This window comes from Alligator sinensis, unplaced genomic scaffold, assembly GCF_000455745.1.
Source record: "Alligator sinensis unplaced genomic scaffold, ASM45574v1 scaffold1719_1, whole genome shotgun sequence".
Taxonomy (NCBI): Eukaryota; Metazoa; Chordata; order Crocodylia; family Alligatoridae; genus Alligator; species Alligator sinensis.
The window spans coordinates 513,454-541,083 of record NW_005842507.1 but is presented as its reverse complement, the minus strand read 5'-3'; the positions used below and the strand labels follow the sequence as shown (position 1 = coordinate 541,083).

Below are 27,630 nucleotides of genomic sequence, written 5' to 3'. Positions count from 1 at the left end.
AGTAGAGCATCGAGTCTGACCCCCTGCCCTGGGCCAGAAAAGCGCTGGGGTCAAGAGACCCCAGCCAGGTGCTTGTCCAATCTCCTCTAAAAGACCCCCAGAGTAGGGGAGAGCACTACCTCCCGTGGAAGCCCATTCCAGATTCTGGTAACCCTCACTGTAAAGAAGTCCTTCCTGATGTCTAATCAAAGTCCTTCCTGATGTCTCTCTGTCAGTCTGAGGCCATTATTTCTAGTAACTCCAAGGGATGCCCTGGTAAATAGAGCATCTCCTATTCCTTGCTGCCCTCCCCTGATGAATTTGTAGACAGCCACAAGATCACCTCTCAGCCTTTTGTTGTGCAGGCTGAAGAGATCCAGGTCTCTCAATCTCTCCTCATAGGGCCTTGCCTGCAGGCCTCTAACCCTACGGGTGACCCTCCTCTGTACCCTCTCAAGGTTATCTACATCCCTCTTGAAATGCAGCGTCCAGAACTGGACACAGTGCTCCAGCTGCAGTCTTACTAATGCTGCATGGAGGGGAGGTATCACCCCCTTGGACCTGTTTGCGATGCACCTGCTAATGCATGATAGAGCGCGGTTGGCTTTACTGATCACTTATTCACATTGACAACTCCTGTTCATCTTGGAGTTGATTATGACTCTGAGATCCCTTTCCACTGCTGTGCCGCTTAGAAAGTCATCTCCCAGTCTGTAGGCGTGTTGGTAATTCCTTCTCCCTAGGTGCAGCACTTTGCACTTATCTTTGTTAAACTGCATCATATTCTGTTTTGCCCACTTTTCCAACTTATCCAGATCCGCCTGAATCGGTTCCCTGCCCACCAGTGTGTTTACTTTGCCCCATAATTTGGTGTCATCTGCAAATTATACTTCTGCATGATTCTGTAGTGACACAAGTGTAGCAAAGCCATTGCATCTTTAACCCTGCTTCATTCACTGTCAAAGCTGGGGCCGTTTCTAACTTGTATCACTACGGTATCATGCCCGTGTAACAGTTGAATCGGGGCAGTTGCTGTGTGCTCCAAGCACAGCTCCTCCTCCCCTTTGAGGGCTATTGAAAGGTACATTCATCTACATCCTTTTTTGTAGTGGGATCATGAGTGGAGTTCTGCCTTCTAAGGGAGCTTCATGTGGTATTGCATCTTTTACGAAGCTGTGACCCCCACCCCTGCCTCCTTTATTACCCACCGTCATATCAGTCTTGTTGTGCTTAGATATGTATCCCACCTCTCTGTAGCACCTGACAGCATGAACTGTTAATCTTTAAAATGGGAGACAAGGAAATAACAGTGAAGAAAAATAGTTCAGCTTCTAAAAAGATCCCCTGTTTTGTTCTCTCTTGTGTCTCAATTAGTGGAGAACTGGTCCAGATCATGATGGCAACAGCCAATGAGAACCTCTCAGCTAAATTCTGCAACAGAGTCCTGAAATTCTTCACCAAACTCTTCCAGCTGAGTAAGTGGTCCTCTTTAAACTTTGCATCACAGCTTTGTCTGGATAACATGCTCGCTCTGTATATATTGCAGGTAGAAAATGCTTGAAAAGCAAGTGTTAGGAAGAAATTGAAGACTTCAAATATACCTTGAACAAATTGTCCTTTTATTTGCTCCCTTTCCCACCTCTCTTCTCTAGTTTGAGTTCCGAGTTCTGTCATTACCACACTCTTAATTATTTTGTTCTTATTTCCTTAAAATATTTGTCCTTTTAGTGTGTATTAGAAGCTCATTTCCAGTTGTCAGAATTCCACTGTAGAAAGAAGTTGAGTAGGAAGTTTAGTTGTCAGGAGGAGCAGACAGGAGGGGATTGTCTGGCATCATCGTGTGTGTGTGTGTGTGTGTGTGTATGTGTGTGTGTGCATATGAAGATAGATAGTCAATAGTTGAAAAATGTCTCAAGTCACTGGGTATCCGCAGTGCCTGTGGAAACTAGTGAAGGAATAGATTTAGAATGGTCTACGAGGAATAGCTGCACGGTTGACTCCCACTGATGGATTTCTGTTGCGTTTTGCTTTTGGTACCAGTTTCAAGACATTGTCTTTGTATTGGCATGAGACTAGTTATAATAGGAAAAATGTCCTTTTACTTGTTCAGCTTAAAGATGCTTTATCAATCATTGATGTCTCTGACTCTTAGCTGAGAAGAGCCCTAACCCCAGCCTCTTAAGGCTCTGTGGTTCCTTGGCCCAGCTGGCTTGTGTGGAACCTGTACGTCTTCAGGCCTGGTTAACCAGGATGACTATGTCACCCCCAAAAGATTCAGATCAGCTGGATGTTGTTCAAGAAAATAGACAACTGCTGCAACTTCTAACAACGTACATTGTTCGGGAGAACAGGTAGAGTTCCTTTGTGTGACTTACCTACTGTGCTCTCAATAAACATACAGTTTGTTGTGTAGACAGCCCTTATTTATCTATTACATTAATAAGTACTGATGGACGTTAATTCATACTGTTCATCTGTCACATTGCAAGGCTCCTGTTGTCATTGTCAGAACAATCAGAGTGTGTGTCTGTCTCAAGCAGTCATCTGTGATGTTCTGGGAATTTGATTTGCTTTTGGGACGTGGACACTGCAGAGCTCAAAGTAACTCTGAAATGCATTTAACCGGGTCTTGAATGGTTTAATTCCTCTTGAACTTTCTTATTGTTGATTAGCCAAGTTGGAGAAGGCGTGTGCACTGTTCTGCTGAGTACCTTGATACCGATGGCAACAGAAATGCTGGCCAATGGTGATGGAACGGGCTTTCCTGAACTGATGGTTGTGATGGCAACTCTAGCTAGTGCTGGGCAAGGCGCGGGCCATCTCCAGCTTCACAGTGCTGCAGTCGATTGGCTGAGCAGATGGTAAGAAGAATGAGACCCGTGTTGATGTTTAAATAGCTCTGTGGTTGGACTTAAACTTCCAGGGAGTTGGTGTTGAGTGAGGGTGCCTTTTTTTTTGTTACATCCCCTGTAGCTGAGAGTGATGGAGGCGATTAGGATAATCATTTCAAACAAACTGCTTGAGATTTTGTCCTTAATGAGGATTGAATGAATATTTGCCTCAAAATGACTTTCGGTATCTATTTTCTTCCTTTCCTTTGTCTTACAGCAAGAAATACCTGTCTCAAAAGAATGTTATCGAAAAAATGAATGCTAATGTCATGCAGGGAAAGGTAAGACATGGATGGTCCTCTGCTCTCAGTATTTAGTTGGGCCAATTCTGTACCAGAGAAGTTGGTTTGTTTTGTGCTGGTTTTTATATATGATTATACCCATTATAAGTCCTAGTGTGAACTCCTTCATACTAGTATAAAGATGCCTGTTACTGATGTTGCGTATCCTGATTCAGAAACTGAAGAAGTCTTACCAGCGTGAGCAGTTTTATGTAGCCATAAGTGTTCCCACCAGTTGGGTTTGGGAATTAACAAATCAAGTTAAAACAGCAAAACTTTCTAGTGTGAACAAGTCCCAAGTATTTTCTATATTCGGTGACCAGGCCTAGTTTACCAGGCAGTAGATTATAATTATGAAATAACTGTGTTATGTGTTTGGATGCAACTTTGTAAAGTCTGAGTCTTCCCTTTGCACTGTTCCTTTTATACACAGAGTATAGTGATCAGTTTTACTTTTCTTTGAAATACTCTCTAAACTTAGGTTCAGTTTAAAGTCCCACGTTTACCCTTTCAGAACAATGCCATTGCCATTTCACTGTCTCCATCTTACTGCGAATTTGGCTCTCTAAAGCAAATATTGCAAGTAGATAAAATTCCACCTTTTTCTGGGCAGACACCAAACACAGGTTGTTTTGGCTGATACTTTGTTTGCTGAAGAGCAAGAGGTGCCTTCTGTTCTGTTCTCCTTTTTCTATTCTTTTCTGTTCATCTGGCAAGAGGTTGAAACTCACCTGGGTTTGGCATTTCCATTATCCTAGCGCAGTGCAGCTCATACACTACACATAGCTGCATGTGACAGATAAGTTTTAGCCTGGGCCTACCAGCCGTAGCAGTGTCCAGTTGTGCCCTGTAGTACAGTTAAGTGACACACATTCTTTTGGTCTTTGTCATGAAGAACTAGAAGCATTTTCATATGGCAAACCAATGTTTATGCTCATTTAAAATTTGTTTGAACCAGCAGAATTTAACTTTTTCTTTTTTACCATCCATTGCTCATAGCACGTTACTATTCTGGAGTGCACGTGCCATATTGTCTCTTATTTGGCTGACGTCACCAATGCACTGAGCCAGACCAGTGGCCAAGGACCCAGTCATCTTTCAGTTGATGGAGAAGAACGGGCCATAGAGGTTGATTCGGATTGGGTAGAAGAGCTGGCCGTGGAGGAAGAAGACTCTCAAGCTGAAGACTCGGTAGGTTCTGGGCTGGAGGTCAAAGCAGGCTTCTGTGTTTGTATACAGCACCCAGATCAGATTTATGTTGATGTAAGAGTTGATTTTTTTTCTTGCAATTTCAAATCGGGACAAACCCAGAACGGAATTTGAAAGCTCAGCTATATCCACTGTCTTTTCATTATTTTTGGTAATAAAGGTTGGAACTCAGCTGGCGGTTTTGTTAAATGGTGCGTGAGGTAGAAAAGGTCCAGCTGAGTCTTGGATAGATCCACTGCATCGGCTTTGTTGACCAAGGCAAAAGCTTTTGCCAGGAAAGCAAAAAACAGAGACAGTGAGCAAGAAATGTTGAGTAAGAAGGTGTTGGCCTTGTTGCTTCTAATAAGTGATTAAACTGGAGTAGGTCTTTAGATGCCCCTCTGTGAAATTAAATCCATCATCCTCAGTATTTCACTCTTGTAAAAGCATGGCCCTGGCATCTTATTTTCATTATCATCTAGTTCTCCTTGGATGCAAAGTGAAGCACTTAGCCTCTTGTTGCTTGGTGCCTGCTATTCTTTGGCATATGTGGTGCTAAAATCTCCTTTTTGAAATGTGTTTTCGGCAGAGGAGTTGGCTTTAAGTGAAGTGACTCCAAAGTAGGTAGGTGTGTCAGGCACTGGTTTAAAAGATCTTCCTTCCTGCGCAGGATGAAGATTCTCTCTGTAACAAACTCTGCACCTTCACCATCACACAGAAAGAGTTCATGAACCAACACTGGTAAGAGTCCTTCCTTTTCAGAATTTCAGCCTGAATTCTCTGGCTGTTGAGATTTGGGAGAAGCCTGGTTTGCAAAACCTTTGAGGGGCTGTCATTTCTAACTTGCTGACTCCTTGTGCAGGTACCATTGTCACACTTGTAAGATGGTGGATGGCGTTGGTGTCTGCACAGTGTGCGCTAAAGTTTGCCACAAGGACCATGAGATTTCTTATGCCAAATATGGTTCCTTCTTCTGTGACTGTGGAGCCAAGGAAGATGGCAGTTGCCTGGTAAAAGATCTTCATTATTCAGTTGAAACTGTCCTGAAACTATCACGAGTTGCCTTACGTTTGGCTTTGCCTAGCTTTGTCTTGCACAGTGCTTATCCCATGACATCAGTGCATCAGAACCCCAGTCTGTACCCTAAGTCTACTGTAAAATAAGCTTACCCCTGCTTGTGGCTTAATAACTTCATGCCATTCACGAAGAGGATGTTTGCTGGCAGGTCTTTGTCCAGATTACAGCTGTGAATCTTCATAAATGACTTGTGCTTCAGTGGTCAGCTTTATGTTGACCGCTTATCAGATCCTTGCTCCTCTGAAGTTTCCCAGCAGCTGCTAATGTTAGTACCTCTCACACATGATAGCCTAAGGAGTTATTCTTACTCCTGTTGAAATAAGTAAGAGTTTTATCATTGATATTAAAGAACAACTGGGCCCTCAATGTTTGCTTTATCTTTTCCAGGCTCTGGTGAAGAGAACTCCCAGTAGTGGCATGAGCTCCACCATGAAGGAATCTGCATTCCAGAGTGAACCCAGAGTGCCTGAGAGTGTCATCCGCCATGCTACCACCTCCCCAGCAGAGAAATCCAAGGTCACCATCAGTGAGGGGAAGGGTCCGGATGAAGAAAAGCCAAAGAAGAGCAGCCTGTGTAGAAATGTTGAGGGCTGTCGAGAGGAGCTGCAATCCCAGGTACAGTTCAAATTGCGTTTGACAATCGGGAACAGTACCTCAGGGTTTTATCTTCCTAGCAAAAAAAAAAAAAAAAGCTGTCTTTCCAGCAGCCAGCACCATGTACTTAAATGCTCCTATCATTTGATTTAGAGCCATGCTGATACTGTTAATGCAGGGAAGGTTGAGAATTAACTTTGAGTATTTGTGTTTCATACTGGTATTTGATGCAGAGTGAATGTGTGGTAGGCTGTAGGGGATATTAGATGAGCTATGTATTTCTCGGTTTTTCCTTTGCATAACAAGCCCATAAATGCTCTCTCAACATCCACCTTGCTTGTGAAGTTCTAAGGAGGTTGCAAGGTTATATCTTGTGCTTTACTTGCTGTGTCTGTTTCTTGCAGGCCAACTTCTCCTTTGCTCCTTTGGTGTTGGAGATGCTGAACTTCCTAATGGAGGCCATTCAGATTAACTTCCAGCAGGCTTCAGCCATGGGAAGCAGCAGCCGGGCACAGCAAGCCCTGAATGAGCTACATGCTGTGGACAAGACGGTGGAGATGACAGATCAGTTGATGGTATGTTACGAGCAGGCTTGCTGATTGAAATGTCTGCTTTAAGTATTTAGGCTTTTGGGAATGTAGGAATCACATTTTTTCTTTTTCTTTTTTTTTCAATATCTCAGGTCCCAACTCTTGGCTCTCAAGAAGGTGCCTTTGAGAATGTCCGAATGAATTACAGTGGTGACCAGGGCCAGACAATCCGACAGCTCATCAGTGCTCATGTGCTGAGGCGGGTAGCGATGTGTGTGCTCTCCTCCCCTCATGGGCGCCGCCAGCATCTGGCTGTGAGTCATGAGAAGGGCAAGGTGAGTTGAGAGTGGATGCACCTCGGGACCAGTACTGTGCTATACTGTACAGTTATACTCTGAAGTAAAAGGAAGCAGACTTCAAATGTTGTACAGTAAGCAGAAAATCAATTGGACTTCCCACTGTCAGAACTGGTTACTCTCTAGTCTAAACAATTAAATAGGAAAACCTCTGTGAGTGAGTATTTCATCCTTAAAATGGGGGGGGGAGTCTTGCTTGCTGCAGGGACACTGATGGGGTTATATGAGACCCTGGATACTCTGAATGTTTGTGATCTTTGAGTTGGAGAATTAACTTGATTCCATTGTTTTCTAGATTACGGTGTTACAGCTCTCAGCATTGCTGAAACAAGCGGACTCCAGCAAAAGGAAACTGACTCTCACCCGCCTTGCCTCTGCACCAGTTCCCTTTACTGTGCTGAGCTTAACAGGAAATCCTTGCAAGGAAGACTACCTTGCTGTGTGTGGACTGAAGGTGAGGTTCTGGCATGTAAGAGCTCCTTCACTGCTTGGAAACGCAGTCTCAGTGCAAATGGGGCACCTCTTCCAAGGAGACGGGTTATAGAGTTACAGCAGACTGTAAAAGATATGCTGGATATGCTACTGCATTCAACTCTTGAATCACTTGCCTGGTGTTTTTAGCTGTAGCTTCATTTACTACTTGAATCCTATTTGTCATTTTAAACTATTTACAATAATACCCAACTAAAATACTTCCTTATCTGGTACTCACTCAGCCGCTTGTACGTTGGTGCGACAGAAGCTAAATATTAAGGCTACGTGAAGCTTTGGTTGCTGATTCAGTTCAGCAGAGATTCGGCCTGATTTGGCAGCTGAATCTCCAAATCTGAATCAAATCGAGAAACCCTTTAATCTCTCTGAGTCGAATTGGAACCCTCTGAATTGATTTGGAGAGATTTGATGATTCAAACATAGACACTGCTTTTAAATGTTTGTTCTATATACATCAAGATACCAGGCAGCTCGCGACTGCTGAGATGCTGGGGCGGATGGAGTATCTCACGGGAGCGCAGGAGGCTCCCCAGTGCGCTTGGCGGCAGACCCAGAAGGACCAGAAGCACTTCTGGTCCACTTCTAGGTCCGCCGTGGAGCACGCGGGGGACCTCCACCCCCTGGCTCGGTGACTGGTGCCTCCTGGGTCTGGGGAGGCACCCAGAGTCCCCCCACAGCCGATCACTGAGCCAGGGGAGCACGGGGGGAGTCCACTGCTGAGCATGCCGGGGGGGCCACCCCATGCTCCTGTGGGACGCTCTATCCTCCCCGCCATTGCAGCGTTCATGAGCCGTGCCTGGTACCTCGAGGTATGTAGAAAAACATTTAAAGCTGTGTCTATGTCCGAATCGCTGATTCTCTGAATCAACATCAAATCTTCAGATTCGGATTCGGCCAAATCAAATCAGGACAGTGATCCAAATCAACGTATTAAATCACTATCCCCTGAATCAGGCCAAATCCGAATTAAATATGGCCCGCTTCGCACACCCCTACTAAACATCTGCACAAATAAGATAGTTGAAATGAATGCGACTTAAATATAGTCTGTAGTCACGTCCAGTGCTGAGCAGTGGGTCTTTGTTTTGCATGCTTTTGAAGCTTCGTGCAGTTCCCACAGTTAAAAGACATGCTAGCCAAGAGCGAGCTTTTTTTCAAACGTTTTTACAAACTCTAAAAGGCAGACGCATTCATCTGAAAAGCAAGGATTGGATTCTTGTTTTGTGAATCCGTTAGTAGGACTCTGGGCTGGAGGAGAGAGGCAAGGATATTGAGGGCATGGTATGTTTTATTGGATCAGCTGCTTGGGAAAGATCTTAAACAAGTTTTCGGGTGAAAGGTACTCTTCCTCGGGTCTGGATTCCCACCCCCCAACTGGACAGTTGGCTAAGTTTAATTACTTTTCTCTCTCTCGTCCTAGGACTGCCATGTGCTAACGTTCAGCAGCTCTGGGTCTGTCTCGGATCATTTGGTACTGCATCCCCAGCTGGCCACAGGCAACTTCATCATCAAGGCTGTCTGGCTTCCTGGGTCTCAGACAGAGCTTGCTATTGTAACTGCAGACTTTGTGAAGGTAGCATCACCAGCTGCTGGTGCTGTTGGTTGTTCCTCATTTTTCCCTAAACTGACGTGGTTCTGGCAGCTGCCAAACTCACTGGCATGTTTGTCGAAATGTCGCAGTGGTCTTAATTAGAAGCTGTTGTGTGCTAGTAAGGGCAATAATGTTATCTTTAGCTTTTAAATATGTATATTTATTCCTTCTTTTGTTACATTTGTATTCTACCCTCTACAATACAAGGGCAGTTCACAGTAAAAAAAAAAAAAACCCCAACAAAAAACAAAACCCCAAGATTATAATGGCAAAGTATATCTTTGTTGCAATTAAAAAGACAAGTCTCACACCTTGTGTTCCAAGTGCCTGACTTGTGACACTTCCCATATGGTTTTCAGAAGTACTGAACACCTCTGAGTCCCTTTGCCTTCAGGTGCGAGCATTGGTGCCTCTTCAAATCTAGCCTTGGTTGCCTAACATTTGTACACCCAAAACTGAAGGCTGCTTTTGAAGTGTGGGGCCAATATTTCTTTTATTCTGCCAAAAATTAAAAGAAAAATGCAGCTTGTGGGTCTTTGGTTACTGGGGTGGTTCTTTATTCAGCTGTCCTCCTGCACAAGTACTTGCATGTTTATAGGAAGAATCTCTGGCACTGCATGGTCAGCACTTGAAGTGCATTGTGACCCATGAGGAAAGGCTGTTCTATGGGCTTTTTGCTAATTCTTCCCCCCCTTCACCCACAGATTTACGACCTTTCAGTAGACGCCTTGAGTCCAACCTTCTATTTCCTTTTGCCAAGCTCCAAAATCAGGGATGTTACCTTTCTGTTCAACGAGGAGGGAAAGAACATCATAGTCATCATGTCCTCTGCTGGGTACATCTACACACAGCTCATGGAGGAGGCAAGCAGTGCCCAGCACGGACCGTTTTATGTCACCAATGTGCTTGAAGTCAGTCATGAGGATCTGAAGGTAATGGTGGTTTTCTCTTCTTGCATTGCAGCGATGGTTTATTTTCTCCTTCTGCTCCTGAAAGGAACAGGCGGCAGCATCCTTTTCTTTCCTTGATTTCATTCAGTGGTGTGCAACCTCCAACCCCACAGGCTGAATGAGTGGCTCAGGGCTGGTGCATGGGCTGGATCCTGCAGTTACAGTCCAGCATGCTGACTCACCCCGCACACTGGATCCAGCCACAGTGACCCTGCGCACCAGTGTGATCCATCACACAGGGTTCTGTTGTCTGGTCTGTGAGACTCCCCACCTGTCCAGAAATTTGGCAGGGGAGTGGCGGCAGCATTATAACTGCTGCTGTTTCCAGAGCTGCTTCAATTCATGCTGCCACTGCTCTCCCTGCCTCCAGATTTCCAGATATGCGAGAAGCCCCACAGGCCAAATGACATGGCCCTGTGAGCTGGAGGTTGATCACCCCTGATTCAGATCAATACTTTCTCTAAGGAAAGAAATATCCTGGCACTCAGAGGGTGGTGGGAAGGGGGGTGGGGTGGTGCTGGAAATTAAACCTCTTGATCCAGTCATCTAGAAAATCAAGCGTGTTTTCCATGGTTGGTCTGCAGTTATGCCCAGCAGGATTTCACAGCAGGGGGATGGTTTCGGAGCAGCGCTGCCATCAGAAGCGAGGCACTGATCAGGGTTCAGTCACCAGAATAGATGAGATTATCTTGCAGGGTCTACCAAAGTGCTGAGAATCTTTGCTTCTGTTCTTTACTGGCACCATCCCAGTACTGGTGCTCACTGCAGGTGCCCTTTTGGCAAATCATCCCATTCAACACCACTCGCTCAACCTGCTCCAAAATAGGAGCAGAAATGTAGGCCAAGAGAGGGGGAGCTCTTTTGGGACCAGATAAGGGGGGAGGTTTATGTGAGGCTGCTAGCCAGCATTCTCTTGCACAGATGCCAGCACTAAAGTATGCTGTCTCTAGCCTCTGCATGCGCAATCTGTCTTGTCTAAAAGCTTTCCGAAGTATCAGGTGATGAAAGTTCACCATTGAGCTTAGTGAGAAATTACTGGCTGCTGTCTCAGGGGGGCCAAGATGTGATCATTTGGGCTGGTGCTGAAACATTTTTACAAGGTCGTAAATGTCAAATTCTGGCTGCTTTGAAGCTCTGCAAAAGTGTATTAAGTGCTGGGATTTCTCCTTGCTCTGCAGGACAGTAATGGCCAGGTGGCAGGAGGTGGTGTGTCGGTGTATTACTCCCATGTCCTACAGATGCTGTTCTTCAGTTATTGCCAAGGCAAATCCTTTGCAGCCACAATCAGCAGGGCAACTTTGGAGGTGCAACGTCTTTTCCCGATCAACATTAAGAGGTGAGACTGGGGTTAGGGTTCCTCCTGCCATTCTTAGGGCTGTTGAAAGAGCCCAGCTCCTGTAGCCAGTGATGTAACCAGCCCTCCAGTTACAATATCTTACTCTTTTACATGGCCTTCCTGCCTCTACCCTCCCTAGTTGCAGAAAGGTTTGACTGAAATCTAACCCAGACATTCCTATAGCAGCTGCGTATGCACTTATGCTGATTTCGCAGCAGAGAGGTGCCTTTGGAGCAGCCTTGCTGTCTGAATGTGGAGCTGCTAATGGTGCAGCAGCTGGAACTGATGAGATTATCCACCCTCGCAGGGGCTGCAGACCAGGAAAGCTTTTGTTTCCTTTCAGCACCAGAACTGCAGCGGCCCCAAGCATTGTGCATATCCAGGTTCCCCCAAGGGAAACCAGTCTCTTAGTTTAGAAAAATGGCAAGAAGAAAGCACTTGTATCCTCTTCTCCCAGCCAGAGCTAGACATTCAGGTCACAGCCTCCATAGCCTGACACAAAACAGATACCTTGCAGACCAGCTTTCTCTTGTCTGAATGATTATGTTCCCGGGAACATTTTCCTTTGTGTGCGATAAGGCAGCGTTACAGTGTAGGGACCCTGCATCTGTTAACAGTTAAGTCTTTGCACTGAGATCGATGCTTCTATAACCTGACTGTGCCGATAAAAAATTCAATCTGTCCCTCTGGATTACTGGTGGCCTGATAAGAGCTGTCAGTGATGTAAAAGTGAAAATATAGTTCCGAACTATTTTAAGGGTCAATTTTCTGTTTGTGGGTAGAAGGTCACTAGAATTTTATATACCAAAGTATGCTAAGGAACTAGAAATTGGTAGAGCTGAGCTCCCTTCTTAATTCTGCCACTCACCTTTTTGACCTCTATCTACTTCAGTTTCCTCGTTGGTGATAATCTGGCGCACTTCCCAGATGTTTGTGGTGATTCATTTGAGTTAATTGGGAGGTGTTTTAGCCTTTATTGGTTGAAAGGAAAGTCCTTGCTGGCTGTGGTTATTTTGTATGGTGCTGCATATAGCTGTTTAATGAGATAATGTGATCCTGGCCGCCTCCTTCTCATGCAGTTCAAATGGTGGAAGCAAGACCTCCCCAGCACTGTGTCAGTGGTCTGAGGTGATGAACCATCCCGGCTTGGTGTGCTGTGTTCAGCAGACCACAGGTGTTCCTCTGGTGGTCATGGTGAAGCCAGACACTTTTCTCATCCAGGAGATTAAAACCCTGCCAGCTAAAGCAAAGGTTAGTCAGTGTTCTTATTTATTCTGGCGTTTTCATAGATTTCATAGACATTCGGGCTGGAAGGGACCTCGGAAGATCATCGAGTCCAGCCCCCTGCCCCAGGGGCAGGAAGTCAGCTGGGGTCATAGGATCCCAGCAAGAAAAACATCCAGGTTTCTCTTGAAGGCATTCAAAGTAGGCGCTTGAACCCCCTCCGGCGGCAGTCTATTCCAGACCTTGGGGGCTCAGACAGTAAAGAAGTTCTTCCTTATGTCCAGCCTGAAATGGTCTTGCAGGAGTTTATAACCATTCGACCTCGTCATCCCTTGGGGCGCTCTGGTGAACAAACGTTCCCCCAGGTCCTGGTGAACACCCCTTATAAACTTATAGGTGGCCATCAGGTCGCCCCTGAGCCTGTGCTTTTCCAGGCTTTTTAAACCCATTTTCATGTGGCTCTGCACACAGCTGCTTACTAGAGTGCCTTATCAGTGGTGTCCTGCTGATAAGGGCTGCCATCTCTGCTCTTGCAAACAGCAGGGGTTTCAGTACACAAACCGGCTTCCTATTCTGAGAGGTAGTCAGCCGGGTAAGTCTGAAGGAGTTTATTCTCTCAGGCAGTAGCTGCCTAGGCTTTTTTTTTTTTTTTTTTTTTTTTCAACCCATGTGATGATCTCTCTCAGATCCAGGACATGGTGGCCATCCGTCACACAGCATGTAATGAGCAGCAGAGGACCACCATGATCCTCCTATGTGAAGATGGCAGCCTGAGGATCTACATGGCCAATGTAGAGAACACATCCTACTGGCTTCAGCCCTCTCTTCAGCCTAGCAGCGTCATCAGCATCATGAAGCCAGTTCGCAAACGCAAAGCGGCTGCTATTAGTAAGGCTGTTTTCCTTTTATGTTCCTTTTATATTGCCAGGGGAGAAATAAGAGGGTGCGTTAGCTTAGTTTGGCCTGGCACGTCTCTTTTCTGAGCTGCTTCCTATCATCTTTTCCAGCGACTCGCACCTCCAGTCAGGTGAATTTCCCCATTGACTTCTTTGAACACAACCAGCAGCTCACAGATGTGGAGTTTGGAGGCAATGACCTATTGCAGGTTTATAATGCCCAGCAGATAAAGCACCGGCTCAATTCCACTGGCATGTATGTGGCCAACACCAAGGTAAGTGAGACAACTTAGGGGTTCTTGGGCATTTATACAATGCTGGCACCAGGGGCTGAGCTTATCATCAAGCCATAAGCAACTGTTCTAGAAAAAAACATATGCCTATATTCAGATGAATGCAGCTGGTCAGGGTTTTGAGTTACCCAGCCCCATCAGTCACCAGAGGCAGCTGCATGTGGACTTCGGGCGCTCAAACACAGTCCTCCTGAGGACCACCTTGGCATTCAGTCACAGCCAGTCTTCACTCCTTAGGATCTCTTCCTCAACTCTGTTGCTCGTTTATTTTTCCCCCTGCTTCTTTCTGCTGCTATCTCTTTCTCTGCTTCTGGTCTCTAGAAATAGAGCAGATGAGCTCCTATCTAACAAGGCCTTTGAGTCAGCCACTATCAGCTTCTCTACACAGTGCTTCCCAGCAGGTTACTTTTAACCTTAGGTAGTGTAAGAAGCCAAATGTTAATCCCAAGAAGTGTTCTGCCCATTATGTAGTGTAAAGTGGCTTTTAGTGCCCTGGCTTTTAGTCCTGGGTTATACGTGGTTAACAGCACTTCTCTTCAGCTTTCCTTTCCCAACCTGTGATTATCTCCTGCAGCCTGGCGGCTTCACCATTGAAGTCACGAACAACAACAGTACAATGGTAATGACAGGCATGCGGATCCAGATTGGCACCCAGGCGATTGAGCGGGCTCCTTCCTACCTGGAGATCTTTGGCCGCACCATGCAGCTGAACATGACCAGGGCTCGTTGGTTTGACTTCCCTTTCACTCGAGAAGAAGCCCTTCAAGCAGACAAAAAGCTAACCATCTTCAGTAAGTGTTTGATGTTGGCTGAGTTCCTTAAACATCTGTGATGGCTGTCTTGGGGATATTGCATTTCACTCGTTGACTGGCAGAGATTCCTCTGGGTGCTGTTTTGACATGGCTGTAGCCTAAATTCTAACTGCAGTACTGTTAGGTTTCTGTGTAAAGTTAGCTGCTTATAGTGGGTCCAGCCACTCATTGCAGAGGACAAATCGGCATCCTTTTTAGTTGAATTACAGGGATTCTCAGCTGAGAAAACAAGGAGAGAGAAACTTCAAAATGAGGCAGAAGGGTTGAATGACGTTAAGAGCATCAGGGCTAACTGAGTATAGAACCTTCTGCAGGTTGGTACTGGGGAAGAGCAATGCAGTTTTTACATAACAGTAATATCTGTCTCTCTGTGTCTCTCTCTCATTGCAGTTGGGGCCTCTGTGGACCCTGCTGGAGTCACAATGATGGATTCCATCAAAATTTATGGCAAGACCAAAGAACAGTTTGGCTGGCCTGATGAGCCCCCGGAGGATTTCCCATCTGCTTCAGTGAGCAATGTTTGTCCCCCAAACCTCAATCAGGGAAATGGTACTGGAGATACAGAAGCTGCTACACCTGCAACTGCCAGTGGGACTGTCCTGGAAAGGTATCGATAGAATCTGATTTTTGTTTGCCTTTGAAAGAGGCTAGTGGCTGTGGGTGCGCTTACACAGCAGTCGTAGCTGGGAGCTTTTTTTTACTAGTAATTAATTAAGTGTTTCTCATTGTCCCTGACGTGACAAAATCCTGTTGTGTTACTGAAGAATCGGTCAATATTTTTTTACAGTGGCTGCCTGCTGCTCATTTCTAAGCGCCCAGATGGAGCTTGGTGCATTCTCCTGCATGTTACCCAGTTTTTCAGAAGCCCAAGAGGCTTTTGTTTCCCTCCTGTCTCAGTTAAATCTGGGACCCTTTACAGAGGTCACAAAAGTTAGAGCCTGTTTGAATCTAAGCTTGCCCCTGAGCCAGCGTTTCTTCATTAGTCTAGTTTTTGTGAGATTTTTCTGCAGATGTGTTCTTCTATCTCCTTTCACAGCAATATGGTAAAGTATTCCTAAATCAGTGGTTTCCACCCATTAGAACATGAAAGCTTCTAGGACAGAGGTGGGCAATTATTTCAGGCAGAGGCTGCTTACTGGGTTTTGGCAAGCCATCGAGGGCCGCATGACAGGCAGCCAGGCGCAGATTAATATTAATTTTCTAAATTTCTTAGGGGCCCCGCGGGCCAGATAGAGTGGCCTGGCGGGCTGCATCTGGCCCGCAAGTCGTATTTTGCCCACCCCTGTTCTAGGAGGAGCCTGTCCTGGATGTTTGCCAGTATCCAACTGAGGGGCAGATCATAAAGGGAATTGGGAGTGTATTACACTAGGCCTTACACCAGACTCCACCTGCCGTTTTTAGTGAATGTGAAGATAAAAAAGTGAAGATAAAACATCCAGGGTGCTTGGTAGGAAAAGCTGAGGGTTGACTGTGTCCATTGGTCCAGGAAGTCTGGGAATCGCCATGTTAGTTCTGTTTTATTGGGTTTATTCCCTTCACTCCATCTGTATCCCTGTCTCAGGTTTTTACATTCCTTGCAATAGATTGCAGAGCCTCAGGGCTGATGGGGACAGAAGGAAATGGGGGGGAAAAAGGGTCAATGACTTGGCATAGGGAGAAATGCATGCTGCTTAAAGATTAGCCAAGTTCGTACCTGGTGTTAACTAACTGCAGAGGTTAATTGCTTCATTGGGGGATGTTTTTAAAGGCACAGGCTGTAGGCACTTAAAGCCCCCTAGCAAGTCAAGGAGAGTTGGACACCAAACAGCCATTTATCTTTGAAAATAATACATGCCTTTGTATTTTATTAAACTAGAACTTGTTTTTTCTTGAAACTGGTCTATTTTTTTTTCTCCGTCCCCTGCTGTCCTGTCTCCACAAGGTGTCTCCCTCGGTGTGGAGATGGGAGCAGAGGGATTACATTTTCATAAAATGCAGAGCCAGACTGTAATCAGAGAAAATAATTTTTCTTACGTGCATTTTTTTATGTATCACAAAATGCCCAGCAGCCCAAAAATGACCCACTATCAGGAATTACTGAGCGAAGGGCATTTCCTGAGAAGTTAGGTGTGCCTTAAGTGTGCTTGGCTTCTCTGTGCTAGATGGCCTGGATTCCCCTGTAATTTATTTTGCCGTTCAGGCAGTGTTTGCTGCCCAAATAGTAGGATCCATGCGTGGAATTGCTATATATAAATTGCTCTCCCAGCTTCCTGATTTCCCCATTTAATTTGCCTTTTGCTTAGAATGTGTTTTAGGTAGTTTTCTGTGAGCTTCACACACTTTTTTTTTTTTTTTTTCCTTTTCTTTGCTCCCCAAAAGTTCTGAAACTGAGTCCCTAACCACCCTGGACCGGTTAGTATGCCATCCTTTTCTCTGCACGAATGAGTGTGTGTCAGAGAGGCAGAACACATGATGTGGCTTTTGTTGACTGGTTTTTTTTAAGTGACATTTTGCTTCTTTACATTCTGGTCATTGCATGGCAGATGATTTAGCAAAATGTAAAGATGAGGTGGATTGCGACTTTCTGCTTCATATGGTATAACTGTTGTCTGCTTGACCAGACTCTTCTGCTCACAATCTTTCCTTGCTTCTTTTCACCTTTCAATTTCCCCACTGGTTTATGCAGTCAGAGGGATTGTGAGGAGAAACGTTAATTTTTCACCAGACAAATGACTAGGGAACTTGCCCACTTCCTATGGTGTTTCTTCTACCAAGTTTTTGATCTTATGTTCTGCTCTCTCCCTTTGCGTTTAATGCTGTCACACGTGTTCCCTTCCCTGTCCTGGTAGCCTTGCCCTCTTTGGCTCCCTGCTCTGTGTTACTCTCTCCTGCCGTGTCGCACTGCTCCTTTTGGCGTGTCAGAGATCAGCGTTTCAGGCATTGAGTAGCAAGGTATTAAGTAGCGCAGCAAGAGAGGACCAGCACAAGACTGCGAGTCCTGACTAGGATTTTCTCTGCAGGCATCATGCTAACATACCTGTCCAGTATCAAAAACGCTTGAATGCAGACCACTGGACAGCTGTATATTATAGTTGGGTTACACTTAGGTGTTCAGAGTGCAGCTAATTTTTACTTTTGGAGCATTTGGGCTAAAACTCTAAATTGGGAAGAGCAACCTGTATGAAAATAACAAGCGAGCAGAATCTTGGTCCTTTAGAGAAGTCGGTTACGCTTTTTCCCATGTGTCACACCAACCCTTGATCTGCAGTCGTATGTACGTCTGTGGGCCATGGTGAATTGGTACTGTCAAGACAATCCAAGTTATCCCTGCTGCAGGCTGCGTAAGGAAATGTTTTATCCTCTTTGGTAGAGAAAAGCCCCTGTCTTTCAGCTGTGGATTATTAAAGCAGTCCTAAGTTTGTCTGTGAGCGTGAGCCAGGTTTAACTCTGGTCTGTAACACAATGAAATGATATGCATGGTGCCTGTGGCAGGTTTTATCATGCTTTGATTTTGTACTTGGCATTCGTTAGCTGTCTCTGAGCTACTCATGACTGTAGCCTGCATAAAGCAAAGTGCTAAGGAGAGAGAAGGGTTGCTGTACTCAAGCCTGCTTTCCTTTCTCCCTTCAGGCTAGTAGTGAGTTCTTTAGAAGCGCTGGAAAGCTGCTTTGCTGTAGGACCAGTCAACGAGAAGGCAAGTAACTTTCTGAATACATGCTTGAGCTTTCGGAGCTGAGGGAGGGAGGGACACGATCAGCAGCAGCTCCTGCAGCCCTAGGGGCCTGATACCAGAAGAGAGCCGCATCCGTTTTGCTCTAAGCTGCGATCTGAAAGTTGACTTGGCGAAAAGCATTTGCAACTTGTTTAAATGACAATTGGCATTTGCGCTCAGCCTAGGGGGGCTTTAATGCCTTGTTTGTGAAACCAGCAGTGGGGGAGCCTAGCAAGCTGAAGAGGACCTTTCCTCGGTATAACTCTGAACTGCCGTTGGAATATTAAGTGATAAGGTTAGCTGGACAATAAAGGCAGTGTGGATCAGAGGAATTCTGCTGCCCTTAGGGACAGGGAGATGATAGTGGAAAAAGGCTGGGCTCAGAGGTCAGACTTAGCTGCCTGCATCACCTTTAAGCAATGAATGTACTGAAGTCTGTTTGTGCTTTTGGGAGCAGGAGAAAAATAAGGCTGCAGCTCAGGAACTGGCTACAATGCTCCTGTCCATGCCAGCTCCTTCCAGCGTCCAGCAGCAGACCAAGAGCCTCCTGGCTAGCCTGCACACCAGCCGCTCAGCATACCATAACCACAAGGTAAGCAGGAAGGTTTCCCAAGCCTGCTACCAGGCAGTGTGGTTGGAGGCACAGAGTGCACCAAAGCACAGCATGCCTGCACGCAGCTTCCCTTCGACTCCTGCCTGTCTGGCATTTCTCCCTATCAGAGAGCTCTACGTTCAGGACACTTTTGAAGACTTGGTATGAAGTTGGGGCATAGGGGAAGACGCATTAGAGTCTTACAATGAGCTAAGTTTGCCTGCAAGCTATATCCCATAGGTCTAGAGTCTGCAGGGCAACCAGCTGTGAACAGGGCATTGTAGAAATGTATCAGGTAAATTGCATTAAATCTGAAAACATATTTGTACAATGAAGATGCAGGCGCATGCAGAGAGCTTTGGCTAACCAGCAGACAGACTTTTTCACCCCCTGCTAAGCTGCACCGAGAAATTAAAATGGACTCTCATGTAGGAACTTGCCTGTTACTGAGTGGTTCCCCATGCTATCGACTCTGTGTGAAGACAGTAATGAAGTCCATAGCAGTGGATTCTGAGTGGTCCTGCCTGTTCTCTCCTGCGGTGGTTCTTCAGATATTTGGTAGTCCTGTTCTGCTGTTTCTCTTTGTCCATTGTCACTCTTTCACTTTGCAGGATCAGGCCTTGCTAAGCAAAGCCATTCAATACTTGAGCTCCTCTAGCAAAGAAGGGAAGGATCTTGACCCTGAAGTATTTCAGAGGTTGGTCATCACTGCTCGATCCATCGCTATTATGAGGCCAAACAACCTGGTTCATTTCACAGAGTCGAAGTTGCCACAGTTGGAAGCAGGTGGATAAACCTCGATTTTTTTTTTCTGTTTAAGTCTTCCAGTTGTGTGTATTTGTGTACATGCATTTCATGGTGCAGAGGACCATGCACAGTTACATTCAGCCACTCATGAATGATGAAAGATGCCACGGCATCTAAAGATCTGAAGATATGTATAGCCCCCCCTTGTCTCTCAGACTTGGGGAGGGGAGCTGCAGTTAGGTATTCTGTGCACAATTTAAATAGCCGTTAAGTGGGTATCGAATTTAGAAAATGCCATCAAGTGGTGCTGATGGCAAGTGTCCCAAACTACACCCTGTGCAAAGATATTAAAGAGATTGGATATTGCTGTGGGGAGACAGAGCCCCATCTCGCTCTCTTGTACACATTACTTCTACTAGGTTTAAAAGTGAAATAGAAATAAAAATATAATTGGATTCATTGGTGATGAGAGCAATCTATTTCATCAGACAGTTTCAGGTGAACTCTGTGGCACCTTGCTTCTTAATAATCCCTGTCCACACCTCCCACAATTTCACAGTAATAGACATAATGAAACTAAGAAAAAAATTCAATATAAACAATGAAACTAACAATTAAAGAAACTTAGCCAAACAATCCATTTTTTCACTGTGCTCCAAAGTGTGCTGAATCTGGACCAAGAGAGACCACTGGAGGGAACAGATTTGCAGGGGTTGCTTCCTTTGGAATGCCCTGCCACCAGCCATGGCAAGCTTGACTGTCAGATTAACACCTGGAAGGTGTATTCGCTTTTAGGCAGTGGTGGGATAGGCACTTTTTTCAGGTAATTGGATCTCAGGCCATCTAGAGCAGCGATTCCCAACGCGGGCGCCATGGATAAAACTTCAAAAGAAATACAAAGTAAAGGGAAGCTGCATTTTGAAGTTGTGGGCCTAATGCCATTCTAAGTAATGGATGAGATGATCGGCTTGATCTAAGTTCTAAACTCTAATATTCATATTGGCGCCCACTTCTTTTTCTTTTAAATTAGTGTGTGCCCTTGTGCACATTAAATGTTGGGAACCCCTGATCTCTCTAGAGCTTTCTTGTAAGGGAAATGTCCAAGGAGGCAGACACTACTTCAGTCTCAAGAAGCAAATTCTAGCTTTAAATGAACTCTGTTTCCTTATGTCTGTAAAACAGTCAGACTGGTATGATTTTTTTTTCCTTTAATTTCTGTGACCCAGAGTTCTGTTTTGTACATTGGTGCAGTTCTGATGCTTGCTCCTTTTCCTTCCTAGAAGCAGGTGAAGAAGGGCAGGAAGCCCAGAAGCATGCTGAAGGAGATGGTTGTAGTTTTATTACCCAGCTGGTCAACCACTTCTGGAAGCTACATGCGTCAAAACCCAAAAATGCCTTCCTGGCTCCTGCCTGCCTGCCAGGTGTGTTCATTGAGCTTCATCTTTTACTATTGGGAAAACTGTATTTTGAAGCTTTTGCAGGCTCCGTTTCAGATGGGAAGCTTAGTCATAAGATCCTGAGATTGCCTTGAACATTTGCACCTTAAGTGATACTAATAGAAAACCCATATTGGTTTATTTGAGTTGTATGTGTTGTTTTTTATGACGTCAAGAGTCTGCTGCTACAGATGGGCATAATCAAAGACCTTTCCTGAAGCACTTGTAGTTCAAATAATAAATTGTTATTCTTCCATTTCACTGCCCTGTTCTCTTTTCTCCTTAGGTCTGACTCACGTTGAAGCCACAGTCAATGCTTTGGTGGATATTATCCATGGGTACTGCACATGCGAACTGGATTGTATCAATACTGCATCCAAAATCTACATGCAGATGTTACTCTGTCCTGTATGTAATCCTACTGGTGCTGTATGCTTTTAATCCTGTACCACTAGCAGTGTGAATAGAGTCTTTTGTGTGGGATGAGAAGAAAGGCAACTAGTGCGTTGTGAAAGGATGCTGTCAAACCCTTATGGCCAGCTCGAGTTAATTCAGGCCTTTGGATTCCACAGCAGCCTGGATATTCTCTAGCAGTCTCAGATGAATTATGAAACGGAAGGGTGTTGGGTTTTTTTCCCCAATTAAACTTGAAAAATGAATTGTGCGGTCAGCACAATACCCTGGAGTCTGCTTAGTCTGATGGTAAACACAATTTGTTTTATGTCTTCGTTGATTTTCGTTCTGCTGTAATGAGCACACAGCTGCCTTCACAGAAACTGTCAGAGAGTTTCTCTAGAGGCTTTAGGTAGGCAACAGCTGAGGTTTGGGGCTCTTGGTAAGACGTGAGAAGTGGATTAAAAACATTAGATAGTTATGCCATATAATGGCCAGCTATTGATGTCATTTTGCTCTTTCACTGATGATCATTTTTAGCCAAAGCATCTAACACTGCGTTTGGAAAAGTGGAACAGTTAATGCCTTTGAACTGATGTTTCAGCCTTTTGACAAATGGAGTGAAATACCAAGTCTTTTCATACTCCTTTAAAGGCTATCCTCATGACTGTAAGGGCTATGAGAGCTTTTATTTTTGCTAACTATTTTAAATCCTGGAACATCAGCTGACATTGTTGAGCTTGGAAAGTCCAGTTTCCTAAAAGCAGCAGCCTGCCAGTGCCTCATCTCTTACTCAGCTATTTTCCTTTGCCCAATATGGGAAGGTAGTTTGGACAATACTCTGAAGACGTGGTTGAAGCTTAATGTCCATTCAGTAGAGCAATGTACAATTACTAGTTCCATGCATCTGTTGTGAGGCATTATAGGTATAGCTTCAAAGCCAGGGAAGCTCATTTTAATATTTGCAAGAGAAAAAAGACCCCTGTTTTCATGTTTGATCAAACAGCAAATCTGATGAGTGAGAAAATGTCCTTTTATGCTACTGCATAACAAGGAGGTAGTCTACAGAATCATAAAAAATAAAGTAGAACTGGAAGGGACTGTTGGAGGTCATCTAATCCAGTCTCCTGCTTGAGGCAGGATCATCCCTATACAAATCTAAGCCATCCCATACAAATAAAACTAGCAAAACTGAACAATCAACCCTCTTATATGGAAACATCCTCTATATCTACACAGAATTATGTCATTTGTACCAGAGATTGAGAATATAGTGGGGAAGAAATGAATGGAAAAAGAGAAAATATGAGTGGATGAGTATTCTCAATACTTGCCATATAGCTGTACTGAGATATAGCTGCCTTCAGGAAAGGGTTCTGGTGGAGGAAGGCTATGAATGGCCGTGCCATGTCCCTTGCTTGGTGGCTAAGAGAAATGTTCAGGTGTTTCTTTGATTTTGATTTCCAAAGACTGTGTAGCTGTAGTTAAAGCTGCAGAAGATTCACAAGTAGTCTGCTTACATTCTAGGATCCAGCGGTGAGTTTTTCTTGCAAACAAGCTTTAATCAGAGTACTGAGGCCAAGGAACAAACGGAGACATGTGACTCTGCCATCTTCTCCACGGAGTAACACTCCCATGGGTATGTAGAGTCCTGGCACCTTTTGTTTTTGACTGATCTGAGCTACTTGTATGCAGGTGTTCATCTAAGAGCAAGTGTCATGAGCTTTTCCATGGGGTGTCAGGAAGCCAGTCCTATAAAAGAAAAAAAAAAGTTCAAATCTGATTTTTTTAAGCTGATCTCTCTTCTTGGTGTTACATGTTTCACTTGTCAGATCCCTCTGCCGTATTCCTACTTTAATTACAGTTTTGCACCATTGCACCTTTTAGTCTCTGATGCTCCAAGCGGCAATGATACTTCTCTCTGTATATTAAGGGGTTTATAATGCGGCCATCAGTGTGTGCTTCTCAGTAAAATTAGCATCTCAGAGAGAAGTCTTTTTGGTCTTTTTCATGCTGCACAGTGCTTGTGGAATATGCCACATTGGATACAGAAGTACTGTGGATAAAAAGAGGACAGTGTAGGTTTTCCTTGCACCTTTTTACTGCTTTGGAAGGGCCATATAAAAATCCAGCTATTCGGTCCTTGCCGCATCTACCAAGAACAATAGCAAGCACTGAAACCACCAACTTACCACGTAGGTCAGCGAACACTTGTCATTGTTCATCCCAGGCTGAAAGCAGCGGGATTTGTAATTGCATTAGCTCTTTTCCCCTTACCAGTCCCTTGACCAATCCGTGGGGAGTTTGTCCCATAAAATATAAGTGTTCATTTTCCCAAATGTAGTTAAGGAGATTGGCATAGTGAGATTTTGGAAGTTCTCTCTTCTCTTCTTCCATTTACTTAAATGTAGTTCATCCTCTGAGATCTGAGAAGTCTCCACAGTTTCCTTTTCTTCCACACAACCCTCTCCACCCCCAAAGCAGAAGACAAACACCAAAAAACATATGCTCTAGCCATTGCTTAGAAAGATGAGGGAAGCAGGAAATAGCTTCCTTGAGGGCAAGCTGGTAGATCTCCTCAAAGCAATTTTGAGATGCTGCTTTTGACCATACCAGGACCAGAGTCTCCATGTGCTCTGTTTCCTTATGCCAGGCCCGTCTGTTTTAAACAGTGACCTAGAAATAGCAGTGTTGTACGAGGGGTTTTGCCATTTAAATGTCTTCCCTTATGGCCCTCTCTCCGTTCCTGAGAGTCCCCCATATAATTGGTGAAGAATCCTCATGTTCTGTTCCCTTGAGACTTCACATCACTGCAAAAATGATTGTGCACAACTCCCTGTGGAGCCCCATCAGTTGTGTTCCTCTGGTAGAGGGTGTTTTTGCATGGAGGCAGTCTGATGCCGAGCATTCTGTCTTAATAACAGAACAGGAGTGGAATTTGGATAGTAGTCCTGGGTCTCCCACACGGAGAAACGGATATGTTTGTGAATGGTATCTTTGTGGTCCAGGAGATAAGGATGATGATGACGACGATGATGCAGAAGACAAAATGCAGACCTCGGGGATAGCAAATGGTGAGCATATTCGACAGGAAAGCCAGGAGCAAAGCGAGGTTGATCATGGGGACTTCGAGATGGTGGTGAGTGTAAAGAGGCTTTTTCCCCATTTTAAAAGTCATTAAGTTTTGTTAAATTGTGGCAGGCCAGCCCTTTGTCCTCCATTGGACATGGTTGGTCTATTGGACAGGGGTGGTTTGGTAGAAGTTTATTGTGTCCCGTCTTTTCAGTCTGAGTCAATGGTTCTGGAGACTTCTGAAAATGTGAATAATGGCAACCCTTCTCCCCTGGAGGCTCTTCTGGCTGGAGCAGAGGGATTCCCACCCATGCTGGACATTCCTCCAGATGCAGATGATGAAACAATGGTGGAACTGGCCATCGCCCTAAGCCTGCAGCAAGACCAGCAAGGTAAGATGCAGATGTCATTGGAGGCCGATTTTAAAATCCCACTTCAAAGTGCCTAAGGGAGTCTCTCGCCTATTAGATTTCCTGTTTGAGATCTAATTCCCTTAGAAAGCATAAAAAGGAAATTCTATCCTGCTCTCATCAAAGGCTGCATAGGAAGTTTGAGGAACGGAGTCATGTCTCCAGACCCCCAGACCGGTATCTGAGCAACAAGATTATTCTTTCTGCCTCAGATGACAAAGTAGGCTGAGTTGCATTGAAAATAGAGCAGGTGAGACCCACTAAGCTGAGAGAGAGGCCATACTGTTCTTAAGGGATGAAGGGAAGTTATGGTTACATGTATTTTTAGTTTTTTAATTTTATAATGGAAAGTTTTTGTCAGTGCCAAGTTACAGTTAAGACCTTCATGGAGGAAGAGGTCTCTAAGGGGGGAGTAGGTGGTGGCAGATTTGGTGTAGGAAGAGAAGGAAACGCTATCCAAATTAAAGGGCCGATACCAAAGGAAGTACTAGTGTGACAGGGGAAGGGAGATCATTAGCTTGAGAGGTTTGCATGCAGGGAAGTGAAGGGATGGTTTGGTCGTATGAGAAGAGACAAAAACCAGTTAGAACTGTTTTGAAGGAATTCAAAGCAGAAGCAGCACTTAAGCAGAGACGGCAATATGAGCGAATGCTTCTTCCTCTCTTGCAGGGAGCAGCAGCAGTGCACTTGGACTGCAGAGCTTGGGACTGTCTGGCCAAGCCCCCAGCTCTTCCTCTCTTGATGCTGGAACTCTCTCTGACACCACAGCATCAGGTAACTGTTCACTGCAAGGAGTTAAGCGCAGTCCATCTTGAATCCCACAACTATGCTGCCTGCATTGCAGGTCCCCGAGTCCTTCTGAAATGGTTTTGACAAGCAGGGTTTCCTTTACTCGCGGGCTTTGCCTGCTTTAAAATGTGCATTTGGCCCCGGAAGTCTGGTATTCAGAAGGAAATTGGCATTTTTTTATTTTTATTTTTTTTACCAGCAGTCTGTTCTAAGGCTTACACAGCAGCCCATCAGGCTAGCTTGGTTATGGCACACCCCTTTCAATAGCCAGCAGCACAGATATAGCATCAAGTCCAGCTGTGTTTGACTTCCCAGCATGAATGACCAGGTACCCAGTTACAGCTGGGTTCCAAACTGAAGTCAAGTGACAACTTCCCGTCTCTAGATCTGCAGTGAAACGTTCACTTGCTCTGCTGTTGTGCCTCTAAAGACATAGTAGGGATATGCTATTTCTTTAACGCTTTCTAGAGCATCTGCAAGCCAAGCACAGCATGCGTCTTTCAAAATCTGGTTTCCCTTGTGCATGGGCCTATGCTTATGCTCAGGCCCTTTGCGTATACCACTGTGGTCACAGCAGTTAACTAATGGTGTCAACTACAAGTGTAACCAATCTCCACCTAGGTGTGCAGATGTTGCAGTTAAATCAGTGCCCAAGCAGAGCAATGCTTGTGCCCTGGCAGAGGTCAAACCTTTGTGGTCCATTTGGAAACTTGAACCCATCATATCTAACTAAAACCGTGAAACCAGATTTGCTCCTGAACTTGGGTATAACAAGGGCACCGCCATTATGGTTGGTTTTATAATTTTGATAGTGTTCTACGGACAGTCCTCTTTTTTGGAAGGATTTAAACTGTATGTAATTTCAGCAAGAGATTTCCTCTTCATGTAATAAAGCCACCAAAGCAATTTTTCTCTTGCATTTAATCAGCAGCCTAGTAGAACTCTTCCCAGAGTTGATACAGCCGTTGGTTTGATAGGCAAGTTTTCTTTACTGGAAACAGACCACAGACTTTTCCTGACCTTTATCTCTTCACAGCTGTCTCACTGAGCTAGAGGTAGTGAGGGATGTTTTGAAACTCTTCTTATTCAGTTTTTGATAAGACAGAAACCAAATAATTTGTTCTTACTTTTCTTCTCTAGCATGTGCTCTTTTGGAGTTGTATAAAGACACTGTTTTTACTTGTAACAGCTCTCGTTACTTTCTTAGCTCCAGCGTCGGATGATGAAGGCAGCACAGCTGCGACAGATGGCTCTACTCTTCGGACTTCGCCAGCTGACCACGGTGGCAGCGTGGGCTCCGAGAGCGGGGGCAGCGCAGTGGACTCGGTGGCTGGCGAGCACAGTGGTAATATCTCTTGGTGACTGACTTGGTTCGGGTGCGGCTAGAACAAAATAGTCTTGGATGATTGGGCTAGAGGGGAATCTCAGCTCCAAGTGCTCAGTGCTGTGCATTGTTTCACTGCTAGTCTCATAGGAACCCAGACTGTTTACCAACCATGTACTCAGTCACTTCACTGTCCCTCTTCGTAGTTCCCCGTGTGGTGTGGACCATCCGAAGGTTGTTCAATGGCCCACTACTAAACAGCATTTAGAGCAAGAAGTAAAGAATAGAATGATATTTGCTGAAATGCAGAGCAAGTAGAATGAATTTGCCTGCGTTGGAATAAGAACAAGACACAGGACTACTGCCTTACATCTTGTGAAAAATGCTCATTCATGGTATTTCTAATGGTCACGGCTGCATTCGGAAGTTGTTTTCATTAAACTGCCCATTCTCTAAGCCTTCCACATTAAATCTGTCTCCCTTTGGGACAAGCTAAATCTGTGAAACAAAGATGGGGATGATACAAGATCTGTTAATAATTGCTATGCAACTAAAGCTCCTTTTTGTCCTTGAAGATACCCACAGACATCCTCCCCACTGCCACCCCCACCCGCTACAGATCCATAAAACAAGAATCTCAAATAATGGCTCAGCTTTGCAGTTTACGATGAGGCATCGGCCAGATC

At 44.9% G+C, this 27,630-nt stretch overlaps 1 protein-coding gene across 9 annotated transcripts in view; it reads left to right on the top strand.

Moving 5' to 3' along the window:
• UBR4 (ubiquitin protein ligase E3 component n-recognin 4) overlaps nt 1-27,630 on the top strand; it is a 101,452-nt gene that overhangs the window by 28,911 nt on the left and 44,911 nt on the right. For 2 of the 9 annotated variants that reach the window (XM_025213122.1, XM_025213130.1), the window contains exons 31-60: nt 1,354-1,454; nt 2,132-2,330; nt 2,652-2,840; nt 3,088-3,151; nt 4,151-4,342; nt 5,010-5,080; nt 5,202-5,349; nt 5,804-6,031; nt 6,415-6,585; nt 6,693-6,875; nt 7,192-7,350; nt 8,809-8,961; nt 9,684-9,911; nt 11,108-11,265; nt 12,345-12,516; nt 13,176-13,377; nt 13,497-13,660; nt 14,253-14,469; nt 14,881-15,097; nt 16,849-16,881; nt 18,100-18,163; nt 18,639-18,773; nt 19,385-19,559; nt 20,801-20,941; nt 21,243-21,364; nt 22,877-22,988; nt 24,274-24,488; nt 24,636-24,813; nt 25,501-25,605; nt 26,828-26,965. In XM_025213122.1, the coding sequence (XP_025068907.1) occupies nt 1,354-1,454; nt 2,132-2,330; nt 2,652-2,840; nt 3,088-3,151; nt 4,151-4,342; nt 5,010-5,080; nt 5,202-5,349; nt 5,804-6,031; nt 6,415-6,585; nt 6,693-6,875; nt 7,192-7,350; nt 8,809-8,961; nt 9,684-9,911; nt 11,108-11,265; nt 12,345-12,516; nt 13,176-13,377; nt 13,497-13,660; nt 14,253-14,469; nt 14,881-15,097; nt 16,849-16,881; nt 18,100-18,163; nt 18,639-18,773; nt 19,385-19,559; nt 20,801-20,941; nt 21,243-21,364; nt 22,877-22,988; nt 24,274-24,488; nt 24,636-24,813; nt 25,501-25,605; nt 26,828-26,965 (4,634 nt within the window). The remainder of the gene's footprint in view (nt 1-1,353; nt 1,455-2,131; nt 2,331-2,651; nt 2,841-3,087; nt 3,152-4,150; nt 4,343-5,009; nt 5,081-5,201; nt 5,350-5,803; nt 6,032-6,414; nt 6,586-6,692; nt 6,876-7,191; nt 7,351-8,808; nt 8,962-9,683; nt 9,912-11,107; nt 11,266-12,344; nt 12,517-13,175; nt 13,378-13,496; nt 13,661-14,252; nt 14,470-14,880; nt 15,098-16,848; nt 16,882-18,099; nt 18,164-18,638; nt 18,774-19,384; nt 19,560-20,800; nt 20,942-21,242; nt 21,365-22,876; nt 22,989-24,273; nt 24,489-24,635; nt 24,814-25,500; nt 25,606-26,827; nt 26,966-27,630) is intronic. The other 7 variants (XM_025213123.1, XM_014523582.2, XM_025213127.1 and 4 more) reach the window with 7 other exon arrangements.